General features: G+C 44.8%; 1 protein-coding gene across 8 annotated transcripts in view; it reads left to right on the top strand.

Moving 5' to 3' along the window:
• gatad2b (GATA zinc finger domain containing 2B) overlaps positions 1 to 18,882 on the top strand; it is a 141,488-nt gene that overhangs the window by 91,603 nt on the left and 31,003 nt on the right. For 6 of the 8 annotated variants that reach the window (XM_072281122.1, XM_072281139.1, XM_072281114.1 and 3 more), the window contains 2 exons: positions 3,776 to 4,108; positions 14,753 to 14,882. In XM_072281122.1, the coding sequence (XP_072137223.1) occupies positions 3,780 to 4,108; positions 14,753 to 14,882 (459 nt within the window). In that variant the 5' untranslated portion in view covers positions 3,776 to 3,779. The remainder of the gene's footprint in view (positions 1 to 3,775; positions 4,109 to 14,752; positions 14,883 to 18,882) is intronic. The other 2 variants (XM_072281129.1, XM_072281099.1) reach the window with 1 other exon arrangement.

Genomic DNA, 18,882 nt, shown 5'->3' on the forward strand with positions numbered 1-18,882 from the left:
CATCTCAAGTTTATAAAGACAACCCGAGTATTCCACAACGCTTCTGGGACTATATTCTGTGAGACAAAAAATTAACTTCTTGGCTGAAATGCACGCTGCTGTGTTTGGAGGGAAAAGTGCACTGCACACCAACACCAAAACTTCATCCTGACTGTGAAGCATGGTGGAAGGAGCATTCTGGTGTGATGCTGCTGTGCTGCCTCAGGGCCTGGGCAGCTTGCAGTCGTCCAGGGAACAATGAATTCAAAATCAAGACATTTTACAGGAGAATGTCAGGGTAGTGGTCCATCACCTGAAGCTTAATAGAAGTTGGATGATACAACAAGACAGTGATCCTAAATACGAGTAAATCAACAACAGAGTGGTTTTAAAAAAAAGAAAATTCATGTTTTGAAATGGGCAAGTCAGAGTCCAGATCTTAACCCAAATGAGATGCTGTGGCGTGACCTGAAGAGGACTGTTCATGAAAGGTGTCCCAGAAATGGGAGAATGGTCTAAAAATCCCTCCAAGACGATGTACAGGATTGATCAACAGGTACTGGAAACGTTTGGTTGCAGTTATTGCTGTACAATCTGGTCATACTAGTTACTGAAAGCAAAGGTTCACATTCTTTTCTAACAAATACATGTAATACTGAATCATTTTTCTTAATAAATAAATGAACAAGTATAATGCTTTTTGTGTTATTTATTTAATTGTGTTCTCTATCTAGTTTTAGGACGTGTGAAGATGTGATCACATTTTAGGTGATATTTATGCAGAAATAGAGGAAATGCAGGGTTCACAAACTTTCTAGCACTGTTGTATAAAAGAGAGCAAGATTCTGAGGTGGTGTTAATCAGCGGTCCCCAACCACCGGGCCGCGACGAAACGATATGAGCCAGCTGCACCTTTCCTCATTCCCTGTCACGCACTGTTGAACTTGAAATGACCGACCAAATCATACCAAATAACACACAAATCCTAAAATAACACTAACATATCGTAAAAGCAGGAATTATATGATAAATGCACAGCTATATAAAGTAGAAATAATGTATGTACAGTGTAGTTTTGCTTAACAGAATCGGGAAGATTAAGCCAAAACCGATTTGTAGAGAAAAAATTGGAACGTACACGCATGAGCACGTCACGCATGCGCACACAGATGCCCGCGCAAGGCTTCATGGTCATCTGAGTCTTTCTCGGGGTAAACACAAGTGTCCTGTGTTTGACTGCTACTTTTGTCCCTTATTTGGGAGTGAGAAGGTTGGCAACCCTACTTGAACCCCCACCCCTGGGTCGGCCGGTCCGCAAGAATATTGTCAATGTTAAACCGGTACGAGTGCAAAACAGGTTGGAGACCCCTGGTGTTAATAGTATCCTGAACCATTCAAAACTCAAATGGCAGATGGGAAAAGCCATTCCCAAGTGGGTCTTCATGCTCCTGTACTTCCCCCCTGATGGTAATGATGTGAATAGGGCACGTGCCAGATGGTGAGGGTCTTTAATGATGGATGTCACCTCCTTGAGTCGTTGAAATCCTGCCCTTCCTGCTTCCTTCAACCTAGAAGATCAAGAAGCATTGGATCTAGAATTGGCTTGGCCGTAAAGGACAGAGGGTAGCAGTATTCCACAGGGATCAATGTGGGGCTAAACAAACACACACACACACACACACACACACACACACTTTATTATGTACCTCCTGTACCAAATAAAGTGGCTGTTGACTGTATGTGCGTGGCCTTCTGCTTCTGCAGGCCATCCACTTCAAGGTTCAATGTGTTGTGCATTCAGATATGTTCTTCTACACACCACTGTTGTATAATGTGATTATTTGAATTAGTGCCATCTTACTGTCAGCATGAACCAGTCTGGCCATTCTCCTTTGATCTCTCATTTACAAGGTGTTTTCACCCATAGAACTGCCGCTTACTGGATGTTTTCTTTTGTTCTGCACACCATTCTTTATAAACTCTTAGAGACTATTGTGCGTGAAAATCTCAGGAGATCAGTTTCTGAAACACTCAAACTACTCCGTCTGGCACCAACAATCATTCCATGGTTAAAGTCAGTTAGATCACATTTCTTCCCCATTCTGAAGTTCGGTATGAACAACAACTGAACTTCCTGACCATGCCTGGATGCTTTTGTGCATCGAGTTGCTACCACATAACTAGTTGATAAGACATTTGCAAAAATGAGCTGGTGTACAGGTGTGCCTAATAAAGTGGCCACTGAATTCTTATGTGATTTGTACAAAAGTGTAGATTGGCTAATGAGTATTGTTGCAGGTGATGCAAAAATTGCTGTCATTGTGGACATTGAAGAAGGATATCAAAGTATGTAGATCAGTTACTGATATGGGAGGAGAAATGGCAGATTGAGTTTAATCGGGGCAAGTGCGAAGTATTAAACTTTTGGGTATGAAATGTAAGGGAATGTTCACTGTACAGTAAGTGGTAGGACACTTAACAGCTTTAATGTATGCTGGGATCTTGGGGTCCAAATCCATAGCTCTCTGAAAGTAGATAGGACGGTAAAGAAGGTGGATGGCATGTCTGTTGTCATTGGTTGGGGAATTGAATGTAGGAGGCAGGAAGTCATGTTGCAGTGAATATAACTTTGGTTAGACCCCATTTGGAGTATTGTATGGAGCTCTGAAAGGATGCGGGGGCATTGGAGAGGATGCAGAAGTCGTTCACCAGGATGCTTCCTGGATTAGAGGGACATGTTGGACAAACTTGAAGTTGTTTCCTCTGGAGTAACAGAGGCTGAGGGGAAACTTGTTATAGCTTTATAAAACTATAAGAGCCCTAGATAAACAACAGGAATTCTGCAGATGCTGGAAATTCAAGCAACACACATCAAAGTTGCTGGTGAACGCAGCAGGCCAGGCAGCATCTCTAGGAAGAGGTGCAGTCGACATTTCAGGCCGAGACCCTTCGTCAGAACTAACTGAAGGAAGAGTGAGTAAGGGATTTGAAAGTTGGAGGGGGAGGGGGAGATCCAAAATGATAGGAGAAGACAGGAGGGGGAGGGATGGAGCCAAGAGCTGGACAGGTGATAGGCAAAAGGGGATACGAGAGGATCATGGGACAGGAGGTCCGGGAAGAAAGACAAGGACGGGGGGGGGGGGGGGGACCCAGAGGATGGGCAAGAGGTATATTCAGAGGGAGAAAAAGGAGAGTGAGAGAAAGAATGTGTGCATAAAAATAAGTAGCAGATGGGATACGAGAGGGAGGTGGGGCCTAGCGGAAGTTAGAGAAGTCGATGTTCATGCCATCAGGTTGGAGAGCCCTAGATAGGTTGTCAGTCTTTATCCTCTTATGGAAATGTCAAATACTAGAGAAGAAAGGTTTAAGGTTTAGGGGGTGGGGTGTGGGGAAGAGATGTGCAGCACTGGCTATTGGTGGTGGAGAAAGCAGACACAATAATGGAGTCTAAGAAATGGAGGGATATAGACCCTGCATAGGTAGGTGGGTTTGGTTTAGTTTGGCATCATGGTCAACACAGACATGTTGGGCTGAAGGGCCTGTTGCTGTGCTGTGCTGTTCCACGTAGCCCAACAAACTTACCAATTCTAGCCTTCGCTGGCATCCTAGAACTTTATTGCCTCTCAATTGCCTGGATTGCCTCACAAATCATGAGATGTCTGGAGAAAGGTTTTGACCATGTCCAATATTTCCTCACCTGACATTTCTGGAAGTTCCATGGAATCTTTGCGCTTGTATGTAAATACAGTGGTGCCTCAGCTCTGAAATTAACCCCGTGCCCTTGTTCTCCCCACAGCAGGATGGATCGAATGACGGACGACGCCTTGAGGCTCCACCTGTTGAAACGGGGGCTGGACCGGGCCGAGGAGCGCGATGATCTGGTGGCCAAGCGGCTGAAGGTAGAAGGGCATGAAGCCATGGAGCGGCTGAAGATGCTGGCCCTGCTGAAGAGGAAGGACCTGGCAGGCCCTGAGGTGGCCCAGGACCTGGGGGCCAAGCCTGAGCATCAGAAGGCGGGTGAGGAGAAGATGAATGGCAGCTTGAAGCCTCGGCCTGAACTTCGCAATGTTAGCAAAGCAGGGAAGGAGAACATGGGAGATGAGCCTGTTGACATGAGCGCACACAAGAGGTACTGTGTCATTGTGGGGAATGGGGAGGCAGTCACACCAGGGAACTTAACCTTTCATTCCCTGTCAAACCCCAGTCTTATTGCCCTATCTCACATACTCTCTATCTCACCACCCCTCTTTCTGTCACCCACCATTTCTCTCACTCATTTCCTCCTTACCTCCCTTTCTTTCTCTCTCTCTCTATCTCTATCTTCCTCCCTCCACTTCCTTTCTCTCTTGTTCCTCCCCCTCCCCCTCTTGACCCTTGTCCCAACCTCCCTCTCCCCTCCCCCTCTTGTCACACCTTTCCTATTCCTCTCTTTCTCCCTCTCCCCTTGTCATCCTTCCCTCTCTCCGGAGAGATATGGATCAGGTGCAGTTTAAAATTGACATCCTGGTTGGTGTTGCGGGCCAAAGGGCCTGTTCCTGTGTAATGCTGTTCACTGTTCTATGTTCTATGAGGTGCATGATCTCACACTTCTCCATTTGCTTGGTTTTTGTCATGTTACTCTGTAGATTCTGTTGCAGAATCAATCACAATGTCCTCCTCACGGCCTTCAGTAAGACCCCTTGTGCTAACTGGAACTCGCTCGCTTTTCCTGAGCTGTAATTAACCAGTTGGAAAGAAGGTAGATGTTTGTTTTACTGTTGTGTCACCTTCGAATAGCCCACTAATGTCGTGGCCAGCAAAAATTTAAAAATCTCTTATCAGGGGTTCTGGTAATCTCCTCCCTTACCTCACAAAGGAGCAAGAGGATACACTTCATCAGATCCTGTGGATTTCCATTACAGTAGCGTAGCAGTTACACTAACCACGACGCTGTTACATTGCTTGCAACCCAGGTTCAATTCTGCCCTGTCTGTGAGGAGTTTCTACATTCTCCCCTTGATTGTGTGGGTTTCTGCTGTGTTAGTAAGTTGTGGGCATGCTATATTGGCTCCAGAAGCATGGAGACACTTGTAGGCTGACCACATATGCAGACTGCATTGGTTATTGGCACAAAAGCATTTCACTGTATCGATATGCCTGTGACAAATAAAGCTAATCTAAGTAATCTTTATCTTCATTGGAGCCACAGGAGACTGCAGGTGCTGGAATCTGGAACGAGGTGCAATCTGCTGGAAGAACTCTGTGGTCCTGGTACAGTGTTTCAAAATTCCTTTCCTCTCTCAGATGCTGCTTGAACCACTGAGTTCTTCCAGCAGATTGCTTGTTGCTATGGGAATTTATCCACCGTGAGATTTAGACATTATACAGGAACAGAGGGATGTGGATCATGTGCAAGCAAATGGGATTATTTCAGCTTGGCGTCATTCTCAGCACAGATGTCATGCGCTGAAGGGCCTGTTGCTGTGTGGAACTGTTAGGTCCACCTTCTTAACGAACACGTTCTTCCACATGCGGATCAGAAGATTAATTAGCTCCTGTGAAGATAAATGCCAAAAGAATCAAAGGGAAATTTGTTAGCTTCTAAGAAGGAGTAAGAATACCAGAAAAGAAGGGAAGGGGAAATGAGTCTGATGGAATTATTCTTGGGTATCACCTGTGTCTGTAAACCACATTAGAGACATCAGAATGTTGATTATGAGAGAGAGCTTTGTGTCACACACGTAAATAATAGCTTGGAGAGCCAAAGCCAAGGTGAGTGCTTCTGTAATTCAGCAATATGCCAAATAATAATGAGTTAATAATTCAAAACGTGTTGCTCTGCTGTCTCGCAGAGTGGTCGAGGGTTGCAATGTCCCATCAGTTTTAATGTTTTTAGTAGTGGTTCCCACACAGGGTCAGTGAGTTCAGGCACGTTCCCACACAAGACAGACTCCAGGTCAGAATTGAACCCCAGGGAGGGTGTGACTGTGAGGCAGGCAGAAACCAGCTCCCTGCTGAGGGGCGGTCTGCTCTTCTGCACCCCCTGCAGGCCAGCTGCAGAAATACACTGTCAAGAACAAAACCTGTTCCTTGGTAACGCATGCAAAACGCTGGAGGAACTGAGCAGCTCTGACAGCGTCTGCGGAGGGGAATAAACAGTCGTTGTTTCGGACCAAGACCCTTCGTCAGGCCTTAGAGAACAGCAGAGATCTCAGAGGGGGAGCAGTAAGAGAGAATCTCACTGAACTTCCGCGAAGAGAGGAAGAAAGAGTAGGGATACCTTGAGGTGACTTCACAGCGAAGCAGCAAATCAGAGCCACAAGAGATTCTGCAGATGCTGGTAATCTTGAGCACCACATATAAAATGCAACTCTACAAGTCAAGCAGTATCCGTGGAAGGTGAATAAACAGTCAGCGTTTTGGGTTGAGACTATCATCAGAACCGTTAAAAGGTCCAATTTAGTGTGCTTTTTCTTCGCAACCAACCATGAAAACAGAGGAGTGCCCCAAAGAATAAATAACAGTTAAATGTTAGAACCCCAAAGTCACCCCCAGCTCCCCTCCCTTCCACGTGTAATCGGCAGCAAGCAATGATTCCCCCCCTCCCACCGGCAAAAAAAAGCACCGGCACCCGCCACCGAGCACTCAGTGTGAGCGAAGCAACAACAAAGACACAGACCTGCAGTTACCCCAAAGACTTCGCATTTTACCCAGTATACGACATAACAACGTTTTCCCAGCGTGGAGAGACATAACAAACAACTCACTGGTTTACGATGTTAGAAGTCCATTACGTCGCTTTTTTCGAGTTCTATGCCTGAAGATCTCAAAGATCCTGGGTCTCCAGGCACACAGCCGCAGATATCCCGACTCCCCCAATGATACACAGATCTGCTGTGACACCGACCCTCGATCCGCTCGTCTCCAGGGCCTGAGACCCTAGGCTTCCAAATCTGAGCCGGTCTCTTAGGCTGAGCCCTTGGCGTGCCAAACAATGGCCAGTTATGAAACTCTGAGTGAGAGTCCCATTCCCACAAAGTACCGAAGTCAGCATGTAACTCCAGGTCAGGGTCTTCAAAAGAACCCTGGAAGAGAAAAATAAAGATATTAAAGATGGAAATAGTTCAGTCTTTCCATAGATGCTGCCTGACTTGCTGAGTTCCATGCGCATACGGTACTGTGGAAAAAGTCTTAATGGACATACAGTTGCGAGAAAAGGTTTGTGAACACTTCGCAATTACCTGGTTTTCTGCATTGATTGTGGTCTAATATTCACCTTAGTCACAAATTGACAAACACAATCTGCCTAAACTAATAACATACAAACAATTGTATTCTTCTCATCAATACTGAATATACCATTTCAGACGTCCCACGTCTCCCGGAAGTTCGGGGAGTCTCCCGCATATTGATAGTGGCTCCCTGATGCCCGCAAATTATATACAATATCCCGGAACTCAATGTTTTTGAGAGCGAGCGAGAGAGCGCGAGGGAGAGAGTGAGCGCGAGAGAGAGAGAAAGCGAGCACGCATGCGAGAGAGAGAGTGTGAGAGAAAGAGAGAGAGCGCGCCATGGCAGGGTGTTCCAAAAAAAGAAAATATAAAACGTACGTCACCCCAGACTACACTAAAGTGTACCCCTGCCTAATAGGGGTCAAAAATAATAACAGTGTTGCTCGCTGCACTGTTTGCAACAGTGACTTTTCTATTGCCCATGGTGGGTTAAGACTGTAAGAGACATGTTGAGGTGAGTTTAACAGGTGTCACTCGTCCATTAGCATAGCTAACGTTATTTAAACTAGCTGGCTAGCTGCTAACGAGCTACAGTACTCTATTGCACACATTCCACCTCTCCCGGAAGTTCCGGGAGTCTCCTGCAAATTGATGGTGCTACCTCCCTGAAATGAGTTTTTGCAGGGTGGGATGTCTGCCATTTAAACAGAGTTGAGAGGGAAAATAAATCCGGCATGATCGAATGGCAAAGAAGACTTGATGGGCTGAATGGCTTAAATCTGTTCTCTTGTCTCATATCTGTTTCTAGAAGCTGTTGCGTGCCAACTAAGTGTCACATTAGGACAGAGACAAAGAGACTGTGAAGAGTCAGGGCTTTGAAAGACTCACACACTAACAGGCAATGCAGCTCAGTCAGTCCTCCAGGCAAACGTGTTGAATGAGGAGCAGGCATACTGGCGTAGACCATTTGGACAGCAATTATTGTAATTAATGCAAAGGGTTCACAAACTTTTTCTTGCAACTGTAAATATAGCTAGGATGCCTAAGACTTTTGCACAGTATTTGTCAACTTGGAGTGGAGAGTGTGTTTGTAAATCTGACAAGAGCAAATGATGTTGGGAGTGGCAGAAGTGGAGCTGTGCAGGAGGGGTATGGGATGGGTAGCAGAGAAGGCATTCCAGGGGTGGTCACCTGTGCCACACCCAGCCCTGAGACACCAAGCAAGGTCACTTGACTTCAAATAATTGGTTTATTGATCATTACAGAATGTCTTTTTAGTGCTTCCTGCGCTCTCCCCTCTCTCTTCCCCTTTTCCCAACATGATTCCCCTCTCCCTGCACCCTTCCACCTCTCAGTCGATGTCAGATTCCAGTTTATCATCACTCACATATGTCATGAAACTAGTTTTCTTTCTGCAGCACTAGTGCAGTTTGGTTTGTCACATGGTTTATTGATATGTTGTGCCACAAGGGCTTGCGTGCATCAGTGATGTTGAGAGCTAAGCCATTAGTAGTTCATCTACTGGCAGGGTCTCCCATGATGGACAGGTCTCAGCTGAGGTGTCAGACTAGGACAAACCACCAACCGGGACAGCAGCGGTATCTGCACGGGAGAAAGGCCTGGCAATCTACTTCTGTATCTTGCCGTGAAAACCCTATGGATAACTGCAGTAAAACAAAACAAGATGTGATATAGTACTGGAGGATGAGACTCCCAGGTTGGAAGACACTCAACAAGCTACTGGTGAAGAGCAGATGGCCCTTCAGAGTGAGACTGAAATGTATGATGCAGTTGGAGTAAAGCCTTCAGGACTTTCGATTGCTGATATTCCTGGGTATGAAATGAGGGTCAGAGGCTGCAAAGATATGTTGACTTTAGGTACGTGGAATGTACGCAGTATGAATCAAGGAAAGCTGGAGACGGTGAAAGATGAAATGGAATGCCTGCAAACTGACCCACTTGGAATCAGCAAGCTGAAGTGGACTGGTATGGGATACTTTCAATCCGAACAATGCCAGAAATGACAAGTACTGTAAGAACAGTGTCACGTTCATAGTCAAGAAGGAACTGACTGGAGCTGTATTGAAATACAATGCAGTCAGCAATTGCCTATCTCAATTCGTCTACAAGGAAAACCTATCAACATCATTATTGTACAAATATATGCACCAACAACAGATGCAGAGGAAGATGAAATAGATCAGTTCTATGAGCAAGTGCAGGCTGAACTTACTGGAACATGTAAACCAGATATACTGATAGTTATGGGAGGTTGGAAAGCAAAAGTAAAGAGTGGAAAGGATAGTCAAGAAGTTGTGGAATACGGACTAGGTACCAGAAAATAATGCTGGACAATGTTAAGTTAACTTCTGCAAAACCAACAACTTGTTCATCTCAAACATGTTTTTCCAATGACACAAGTGAAGACTATACACTTGGACCTCTCCCAACGGATTACACAGCAACCAGATAGATTATATCTGCAGAAGTCAGCAATGGAAAGTTCTATGATGTCGACAAAAACAAAACCTGGAGCTGACAGGCTCAGACCACCAACTACGAATATATAAGCTCAAGGAAGCACAAGCCTTTCACCAGAGTACCTAAATGTGATCTTCAACATACTCCACCAGTATTTGGATAGTCATGGACTGATTAGGGATTGTCAGCATGTGTGACAGTTCATGTCTAACCACTCTTATGGAGTTTTTCAAGGAAGTTACCAAGAAAGTTAATGAAGGAAGGTGGTGGATGTTGTCTACATGGACTTCAGCAAGGCATTTGACAAGATCCCACATGGAAGGTTAGTCAGGAAGGTTCAATCACTCGCTTTCTGGATGAGTCCTGAGAGAGGTTGCTGAAGAGAAAGCAGATGCATTGGTTATGATCTATCGCCACCCACAGCTCCAATCTGCTAATTAAATTTGCTGATGATACTACACTGATTGGCCTAATCTCAAATAATAATGAGGCAGCCTACAGAGAGGAAGTCATCACCCTGACACAGTGGTGTCAAGAAAACAACCTCTCCCTCAATGTCACAAAAACAAAGGAGCTGGTTGTGGATTACAGGAGAAATGGAGACGGGCTAACCCCTATTGACATCAATGGATCTGGGGCTGTGAGGGTGAACAGCTGTAAGTTGCTTGGCATAAACAACCCCGAGGATCTCACGTGGTCTATACATACCGGCTGTGTAGTGAAAAAGGCACAATAGTGCCTCAGACAGTTGAAGTTTGGTATGGGCCCCCAAATCATCAGAAACTTTCTATAGGGGATATTGAGAGCATCCTGACTGGCTGCATCACTGCCTGGTATGGGAACTGTACTTCTTTCAATCGCAGGACTCTGCGGAGAGTGGTGTGGACAGCCCAGCACATCTGTAGATGTGAACTTCCCACTATTCAGGACATTTACAAAGACAGGTGTGTTTAAAAAAGAAAGGCCCAAAGAATGATTGGGGACCTGAGTCACCCCAACCACAAACTGTTCCAGCTGCTACCATCCGGGAAACAGTACCGCAGCGTAAAAGCCAGGACCAACAGGCTCCGGGACAGCTTCTTCCACCAGACCACCAGACTGATTAATTCATGCTGACACAACTGTATTTCTATGTTATATTGTTGTACGTACTATTTATTATAAATTACTATAAATTGCACATTCAGACAGAGACGTAATGTTAAGATTTTTACTTCTCATGTATATGAAGGATGTAAGTCAATTCAATTCAACTCAAGAATCACTTGATTCTGGCATGGTCCCGGAGGATTGGAAGATTACAAATGTCACTCCACTCTAAGGCAAAAGAAAGGAAATTATAGGGCAGTTAGTCTAACCTCAGTGGTTGGGAAAGTGTTGGAGTCTAAAGGATGAAGTTTTGGGGTACTTGGAGACTTAATGATGAAATAAGTCAAAGTCAGCATGGTTTCTGTAAAGGGAAATCTTGCCTGGCAAATCTGTTAAGTCTTTTGAGGAAGTAACAAGCAGGGTGGACAAAGGAGAGGCAGTGGATGTCATTTACTTGGATTTTCAGAAGGCATTTGATAAGGTGCCACACATGAAGCTGCTTAATAAGATAAAATCCTACAGGAAAGGTACTGGCACGGATGGAGGAATGGCTGACAGGCAGGAGGCAGCGAGTGGGGATAAAAGGGGCCTTTTCTGGTTGATTGCTGGTGACTAGTGGTGTTCCTCAGTGATCAGTATTGGGACTGCTGCTTCTCACATTATTTGTCAATGATTTAGATAATTGAATTGATGATTTTGTGGCAAAGCTTGCAGATGATATGAAGACAGGTGGAGGAGTAGGTAGTGCTGAGGAAGCAATGCGATTATAGGAGGACTTTGACAAATTGGAAGAATGGGCAAAAAAGTGTCAGATGAAATACACATTTAGGAAATGTGTGATAACGTACTTTGGTAAAAGGAACAATAGTGTGAACTGTTATCTAAATGGGGAGAAGGTTCAAGCATCAGAGGTGCAGAGGGTCTTTGTGAAAGTCTCCCAGAAGGTTAATTTACAGGTTGAGTCTGTGATAAAGAAGGCAAATGCAATGTTGACATTTATTTCAAGGGGAATAGAACCTTGGAGATAATGTTGAGCCTTTATTAGACACTAGTCAGGCTGCAGTTGGGGTATTGCCAGCAGTTTTGGGTCCCATATCTCAGAAAGGATGTGTTGTCATTGGAGAGGATCCAGAGGAGGTTTACAAGGATGATTCGGGGAACGAAAAGGTTAACATTTGAAGAGTGTTTGGCAGCTTTGGGCCTCTACTCACTGGAATTTAGCAGAATGTGTGTGTGGGGGGCGGTTTCGTTGAAAGCTACTCAATGCTGAAAGGACTAAATAGGGTGATATGGAGTGGGTGTTTTATATGTTGGCAGTATCCAGAACTAGAGGGCACAGCCTCAAAATTGAGGGGCGAACTTTTAGAACCGAGGTAAGGAAGAATTTTTTTAGCCAGAGAGTAGTGAATCTGCAGAATGCTCTACACAGACTGTGGTGGAGGCCAAGTCGTGGGTATATTTAAGGTGGAAGTTGATCAGTTTGGGCACCAAAGGATGTGGCGGGAAGGCAGGTGTATGGGGTTGGGTTGGATCCGGGGTCAGCCACGATGGACTGGCAGAGCAGACTCAATAGGCTGAATGGCCTACTTCTGCTCCTATGTCTTATTGTCTTAGAAGGTAGTATACTGAATGAGACATTGGCTTTGTGTTGTGGGAGAACCCAAAGAGTGGTAGTAGATGGTAGCCTGTGACTAGTGGTGTGTGGCAGGGATTGGTGCCGGGTCATTTGTTGTTTGTCATCTAGATGATAATGTGGTTAACTGGATTGGCAGATTGGCGGATGACCCACCAAGGTAAATCTTACACACTGAACGGTTGGGCACGGAGGAGTGCTGCAGAACTAAGGGATCCGCGAATACAGGTCCATAATTCATTAAAAGTGGCGTCACAGGTAGAGAGAGTCGAAAAGAAAATTTTTGGTTCATTGGCCTTCATAAATCAAAGTATTGAGTACAGAATGTTATGTTGAAGTTGTATAAGATGTTGGTGAGGCCTGATTTGGAGTATTGTGTGCAATTTTGGTCCCCTACCTGTAGAAAAGATATAAATAAGGTTGAAAGAGCATAGAGAAAATTTACAAGAATGTTGCCGGGGCTGGAGGACCTGAGTTTTAAGAAAGCTTGAATAGGTTAGGGTTTTATTCCTTGGAATGTAGAAGATTCAGGGGACATTTGATAGAAATATACACATTTATGAGGGTTATAGTTATAGAGAGGGTAAATGCAAGCAGACTTTTTCCACTGAGGGTGGGTGGTCATGGGTTAAGGGTGAAAGGTGTAAAGTTTAAGGGTAACATGAAGGGAAACATCTTCACTCAGAGGGTTGTGAGAGTGTGGAATGAGCTGCCGACACAAATAGTGCATGTGAGCTCGATTTCAGCGTTTAAGAGAAGTTTAGACGGGTAAATGGATGATAAGGGTATTGAGGGTTATGGTCCTGGTGTCGGTCAACGGGAGTTAAAGTGGTTTGGCACAGACTAGATGGGCCAAAGAGCCTGTTTCTGTGCTATACTGTTTAATGACTCTAGGTTGGGACTTAAAGTGAGCAGAGCAGGAAGCCAAGCACACAGCCTTGTGGTGCATTTGTGCTGATGGGGATTATGGAAATGCTTTTGCCAACCTGAACTGACTGGGGTCTATAAGAGAGGAAATCAAGGATCGAGGCCAAAGTATTGAAGCTTATTGATTAGTAATGAGGGGATGACAGTATTGTATGCTGAGCTATGTTCATTGAAAGATGTCCTTATGTATGCATGATCACTGTCTAGATGTTCCAGGGTTGAGTGAAGAGCCAATGGAACCTGCTGTGGACCTGATGCTCTAGTAGGCAAATTGGAGTGGATCCAAGTTGCTAACTTTTATCACCAGCCTCTCAAAACACTTCATCAGAGTAGATGCCATAGAGTAATAGAATCAGAGAAGTACAGCACAGAAACAGGCCCTTCGGCCCATCTAGTCCAGGCCAAACCCATTTAGACTGCCTACTCCCATTGACCTGCACTAGGACCATAGTCCTCCATACAACTACCATCCATCTACCTATCCTAACTTCTTTTAAACGTCGAAATCGAGCTCACGTGTACCACTTGTTGTCGGCAGCTCATTCTCCACTCTCACGGCCCTCTGAGTGAAGACATTTCCCTTCATGTTCCCCTTAAACTTCTCACCTTTCACCCTTAACCCATGACCTCTAGTTGCTTTTCCACTGAACCTCATTGGAAAAAGCCTGCTTGCATTTACCCTATCTATACCCCTCATAATTGTGTATACTTGATCAAATCTCCGCTCACTCTTCTATGTTCTAAAGAATACAGTCCTAACCTATTCAGTCTTTTCTGATAACTCAGAGCCGCCAGAACCCACAACATCTATATAATTTTTTTTCTGTACTCTTTCAACCTTGTTTACATCTATCCTGTAGGTAGGTGATCAAAACTGCGTGTAATACTCCAAATTAGGCCTTACTGACACCTTGACTTCTTTCATTGGAATGTAGGAAAATGAGGTGTATAAAAGCATGAGGGGCATAGTACCTAGTCTTTTTTCCAGGGTTGGGACATCAAGAATTAGAGGGTAAAAATAAGATGGGAGAGGTTTACTGGGAATCTGAGGAGCAAGGTCTTCACCCAGAGGGATCAGTACATGGAATGAGCTGCCGGAGGAAGTGGTTGAGGCAGGTATATTAAGAACATTTAAAAGGGACTTGGACAGGGACATGGATTGGAAAAATTTAATACAAGGTTCCCAGCTTTTTTTATGCCATGGACCAATATGGTTAAGCAAGGGGTTCGTGGCTCCCAGGTTGGGAATGCCTTGCTATGGGCCAAATGCGAGAAAGTCGGCTAACTTAGATGGGAATCTTGGTCGACATGGACCAGTTGAGCTGAAGGGCCTATTTCTGTGCTGTTTGATGTGTGGTTGGAGAGAGGGTAAGTTGTGTGAGGCCAAGAGTAGAACATGGGAATGATGAATATTTGTTCCAATCTATTGCAGTGACATGGACAGAGAACGCAGCACACCATCACCGGATATCATCGTGCTGTCGGACAATGAGGCCTCCAGCCCTCGTGCCAATGGCCGGTTCGAAGACAGGATCAAAGTGGCAAATCTGGAGATTTTCAAGGTTAGTGACTCAGTGACTGATGTGGCTCCACCCTGTCCCTGGGTGCTGCCTTCTCGTAGAAATCCCCACCCCACATTCTGTCCCATCTCAGTGAGTGACACACAGGGATGTGAAAGCTCAGCTGAAGAGATGGGAAATGTCACAAATACTCAGCAGGCAAGTCAGCAGCTGCAGGACAGAAATAATTAAATGTTTGTAGGGTGACTCCCGATTAGAATTGAAATTGCTGTCTGTTTAGTTCCACTCTCAGTTCCTTGAGCACACCACCCCACCCCACTCTTCACTTAGGGCCTACCCCTGCCCTGAGCTCTCCCCACAACTTTCCCTTTTCAAGTATTTCTCCATTTTTTTTCGCCATTGGTCTGCTCGCAGCACTGTGTCAAGCAAATCGTACCCAGTCGTAACGACCCGCAGCGTAGAAAAAGAATCATGTCTCCTTCTCCCACTGCCCTCTCAGCTCCTTCCAAATGACCAGAAGATCAGAGTTCATTTACAGTGACTATAAGGAGTGTACATCAGCATGCTTCAACTCCAGCATGAGTGGACACACTACTGGACAGTGGGAGATGATAGGATCTACCTCGTAACGGTGTTGCAGGAGTTAGTGCTGATTCCACACAGCTCCTGTGCCCTGGTTTGAACCTGATCTCGTCTGTGTTTTGCATGAGAGAAATGTCTGACTGTATAAGATGGTGTATGTGAGAGAGAATATCTGTGTGAAACGGTATGTGTGGTGTGTGTGTCTGTAAGAAAGAGTGTCTGTGTCTACGAGATGGTACGTTGTGTGTGTGAGAGAGAGAAAAAAAACGTCTGTCTATAAGATGGTACATGTGTGTGTGTGAGAAAGAATGTCTGTGTCTGAGATTGTGTGAGAGAGAGAGAGAGAGAGTCAGTGTCTGAGACAGTGTGTGTGTGTGAGAGAGAGAAAACGTGTCTGTCTATGAGTCTGTGTATGAGAGAGAATGTTTCTGTCTGTGGGAAGGTGTGTGTGAGAGAGAGAGAATGTCTGTCTATGAGACTATGTGTTTGTGTGAGAGAGCAAATGTCTGTGTCTATGGGACAGTATGTGTGAGAGAGAGAGCTAGAGAGAATGCCTGTGTCTGTGGGACTGTATGTGTGTGTGTGTGAGAGAGAGAGAATGAATGTTAGTAAATAGTAAATGTTAGTAAATAATAGTAACTAAATAGTCTACAATTCAGTGATGCATTGATAAGTTAACTCATGAGTTGTGAAGCCACAACAGACTGCAGATGCTGTAATCTGGTGCAAAACACAAACTGTTGAAGGAACTCTGGGTTATGCAACCCTCAACCATTTCCCTGCCTCCACAGATGATGCCAGCCCTGCTGAGTTCCTCCAACAGTTTTTTTTTTAGCTTATTACTTGTACCTAAACTACAACAACTGTGCAATGTATCTAAAGTCAGAGTCACCAGTCAGATTTCCAGGTGGATTCCACATGTAAGTTCCCTGAAGGTAATATTAAAGGCTTCAGCATTAATACCTTGCAAACACATACAGTTTAGGTCACTCTCTTATAGGAAAGACATTGCCAAGCTAAGAGAGGGTGCAGAGGAGATTACAAGGATGCTGTATTGACTTTTCAGGGCCTGAGTTGTAGGGATAGGTTGGACACGCTGGATCTTTAGTCCTCGGAGCGTAGGAGAATGACAGCTGACCTGATGGAAGTTTATAAAGTCATGAGGAGTATGGATAAGGTGCTAGTCGTAGTCTTTTCCCCAGGGTTGGAGGGTCCAAAACTAGAGGGCACAGATATGAGATCAGAGTGAGGGGCGATGTAAGAGAGATTTGAGAGGTAACTTCTTTACGCAGATGGTAGTGAGTGTCTGAATACAATTGCGACATAATAAGAGATGTGGATCTCTACACAAAGAAGGAATGGTTTGGAGGGTTATTGGCTGAATACGGGTAACTGGGACTAGCCAAGAGAATGTTGTGGTTGGCATGGACCAGGTGGGCTGAATGGCCTGTTTCCACGCTGTATAACTCTATGACTCTAATGACTGTCTATGTCTATGAGACTCTGTGTGTGTGTGAGAGAGAGAATGAATGTCTGTGCCTATGGAATGGTATATGTGTATCTATGGGACTGTATATGTGTGTGAGGGAGAATGTCTATATTTTCTATATCTGTCTGAGATGGTACATTTGTTTGTGTGTGTATGGGGGGAATTTTCATGGTTTCCCCGTCTGGGTCTCTCAGCAATTACATGTGGGATCAGCAAACTAATCCCATGGCCAACATTAGAGCAAGGTCAGTTCTCCCAATATTCTCAGCCAGGGTTTATATCTCTGGCATCTGGTTATCTGGTCATTTTCTTCATAGGAACTTTCAGATAAAGATTAGCTTTATTTGTCACGTGTACATCGAAATTTCAAAGCATACAGTGAAATGTGATATTTGTATCAATGACCAACATAATCCAGAGATGTGCCGGAGACAGCCCATGAGTGTCACGCTTCCAGCGCCAACATTGTACGCCCAAAACTTATCAACCCTGACCTTTGGAATGTGGAGGAAACCCATGTAGTCACTGGGAGAACGTACAAACTCCTGACAGGAATTGAACCCTGATTGCTCGCGCTGTAAAGCATTGCACCAACCACTATGGTACATGCCTCATTGCCAGTCATATCCTATATTGAAATATAATATAAATATAAGATGTCTTGTTGGCCTGTTCTAAGTTTCTACAAATGTAAGTTCACAACAGGAGCCTGACCCAGTAGATATGTCATCTCACACAAAAAACACAGCTTCTATGATGAGACAGATGAAGGGTCCAGAACCGAAGGTCAGCTGTCCATTGTCCTGATTTGCTGAGTCTCCAGCACTCTGCATGTTGCCCCAGATTCCAGCACCAGTAATCTCCCCTGTCTTAATTTGTGATCCCAAGACTGCTGTTGCCATTGTCTCACATCTCTCTAAACCTTTCCTATCTATGTAATTATCCAAATACCTTTTAAGGGAGGCTAATGCCTCTGTGCAAAGCAGTCATGGATTGGGCCTTTGGTGTGGGGGGGGGAGGGGGATGTGGTGACAGTATGGAATAAGAACAGGCTGCTGTGACATGGACCACACCCTATAGGTTAGGGTTAGAAACAGGAAACTCACAACAGAAACTGAGGAATGGCAGAGAGACAGCTGGGGGAAATGCTGCCTCACTGCTCCCTGTATCTGTGCAGCTTTCACATTTAGAAAAGTATGTGGATAGAAAAAGTTTTTTAGAGGGATGTGGGTCAAACGCAGGCAAAAGGAACCACCATGGTAAGCATGAACAAAATTGGCCAAAGGGCCTGCAACAGTGCTGCATTACTTTATGACAGCGTGTCCGGTTTGCGTAACTCCGGAGATCCAGGCCGTGCCTGTGCTGACTTTCCACATCATCCCTGTGAGTTTTCCCAAAGATATGCGGCTCAGTGGGTTCATTGATTCACCATAAATTTGCACTGCCCCCCCCCGCCCCCGATGTGTGTAGCTGGCGAGGGAACAAGGGAACCAGCAGATGATGGGAAATGAGAATAGGTTATAGGGAACTAAACGGGTGACTTGAAGAGAATTACTCTGGGAGCTAGCATTGACTGTGTGGCCTCCATGAGAAAATTATTAAAAAGGGAAATTATTATTATAAATAATACATTATTAGAAAGGAACTATAACAAAATATTGATAGAGCAATACAGTATAGAAATGGCCCACCCTACCTGTACTAATCATCAGCTACTCTTCTACACCAATCCTGTTCCCAAGCACTTTTTCCAGATTCTTCTCTGCCTTGGTGATCATGTGCTCTTCTAGATACTTATTGAATGTCGTTTGAGGCAGTACATTCTAAATTCCAGCCACCCTCCAAATGAGAAAATGCTTTCTCAGATACCCTCTGCACCACTCACACCACCTAGTCTCTGGTATGGGAATCCAAATACAAACTTCTGCTTTGTTGCTGCAGCTGAATTATGTGATAGGATGCTGTATAAAA

Source organism: Mobula birostris, chromosome 2 (genome assembly GCF_030028105.1).
Source record: "Mobula birostris isolate sMobBir1 chromosome 2, sMobBir1.hap1, whole genome shotgun sequence".
Taxonomy (NCBI): Eukaryota; Metazoa; Chordata; class Chondrichthyes; order Myliobatiformes; family Myliobatidae; genus Mobula; species Mobula birostris.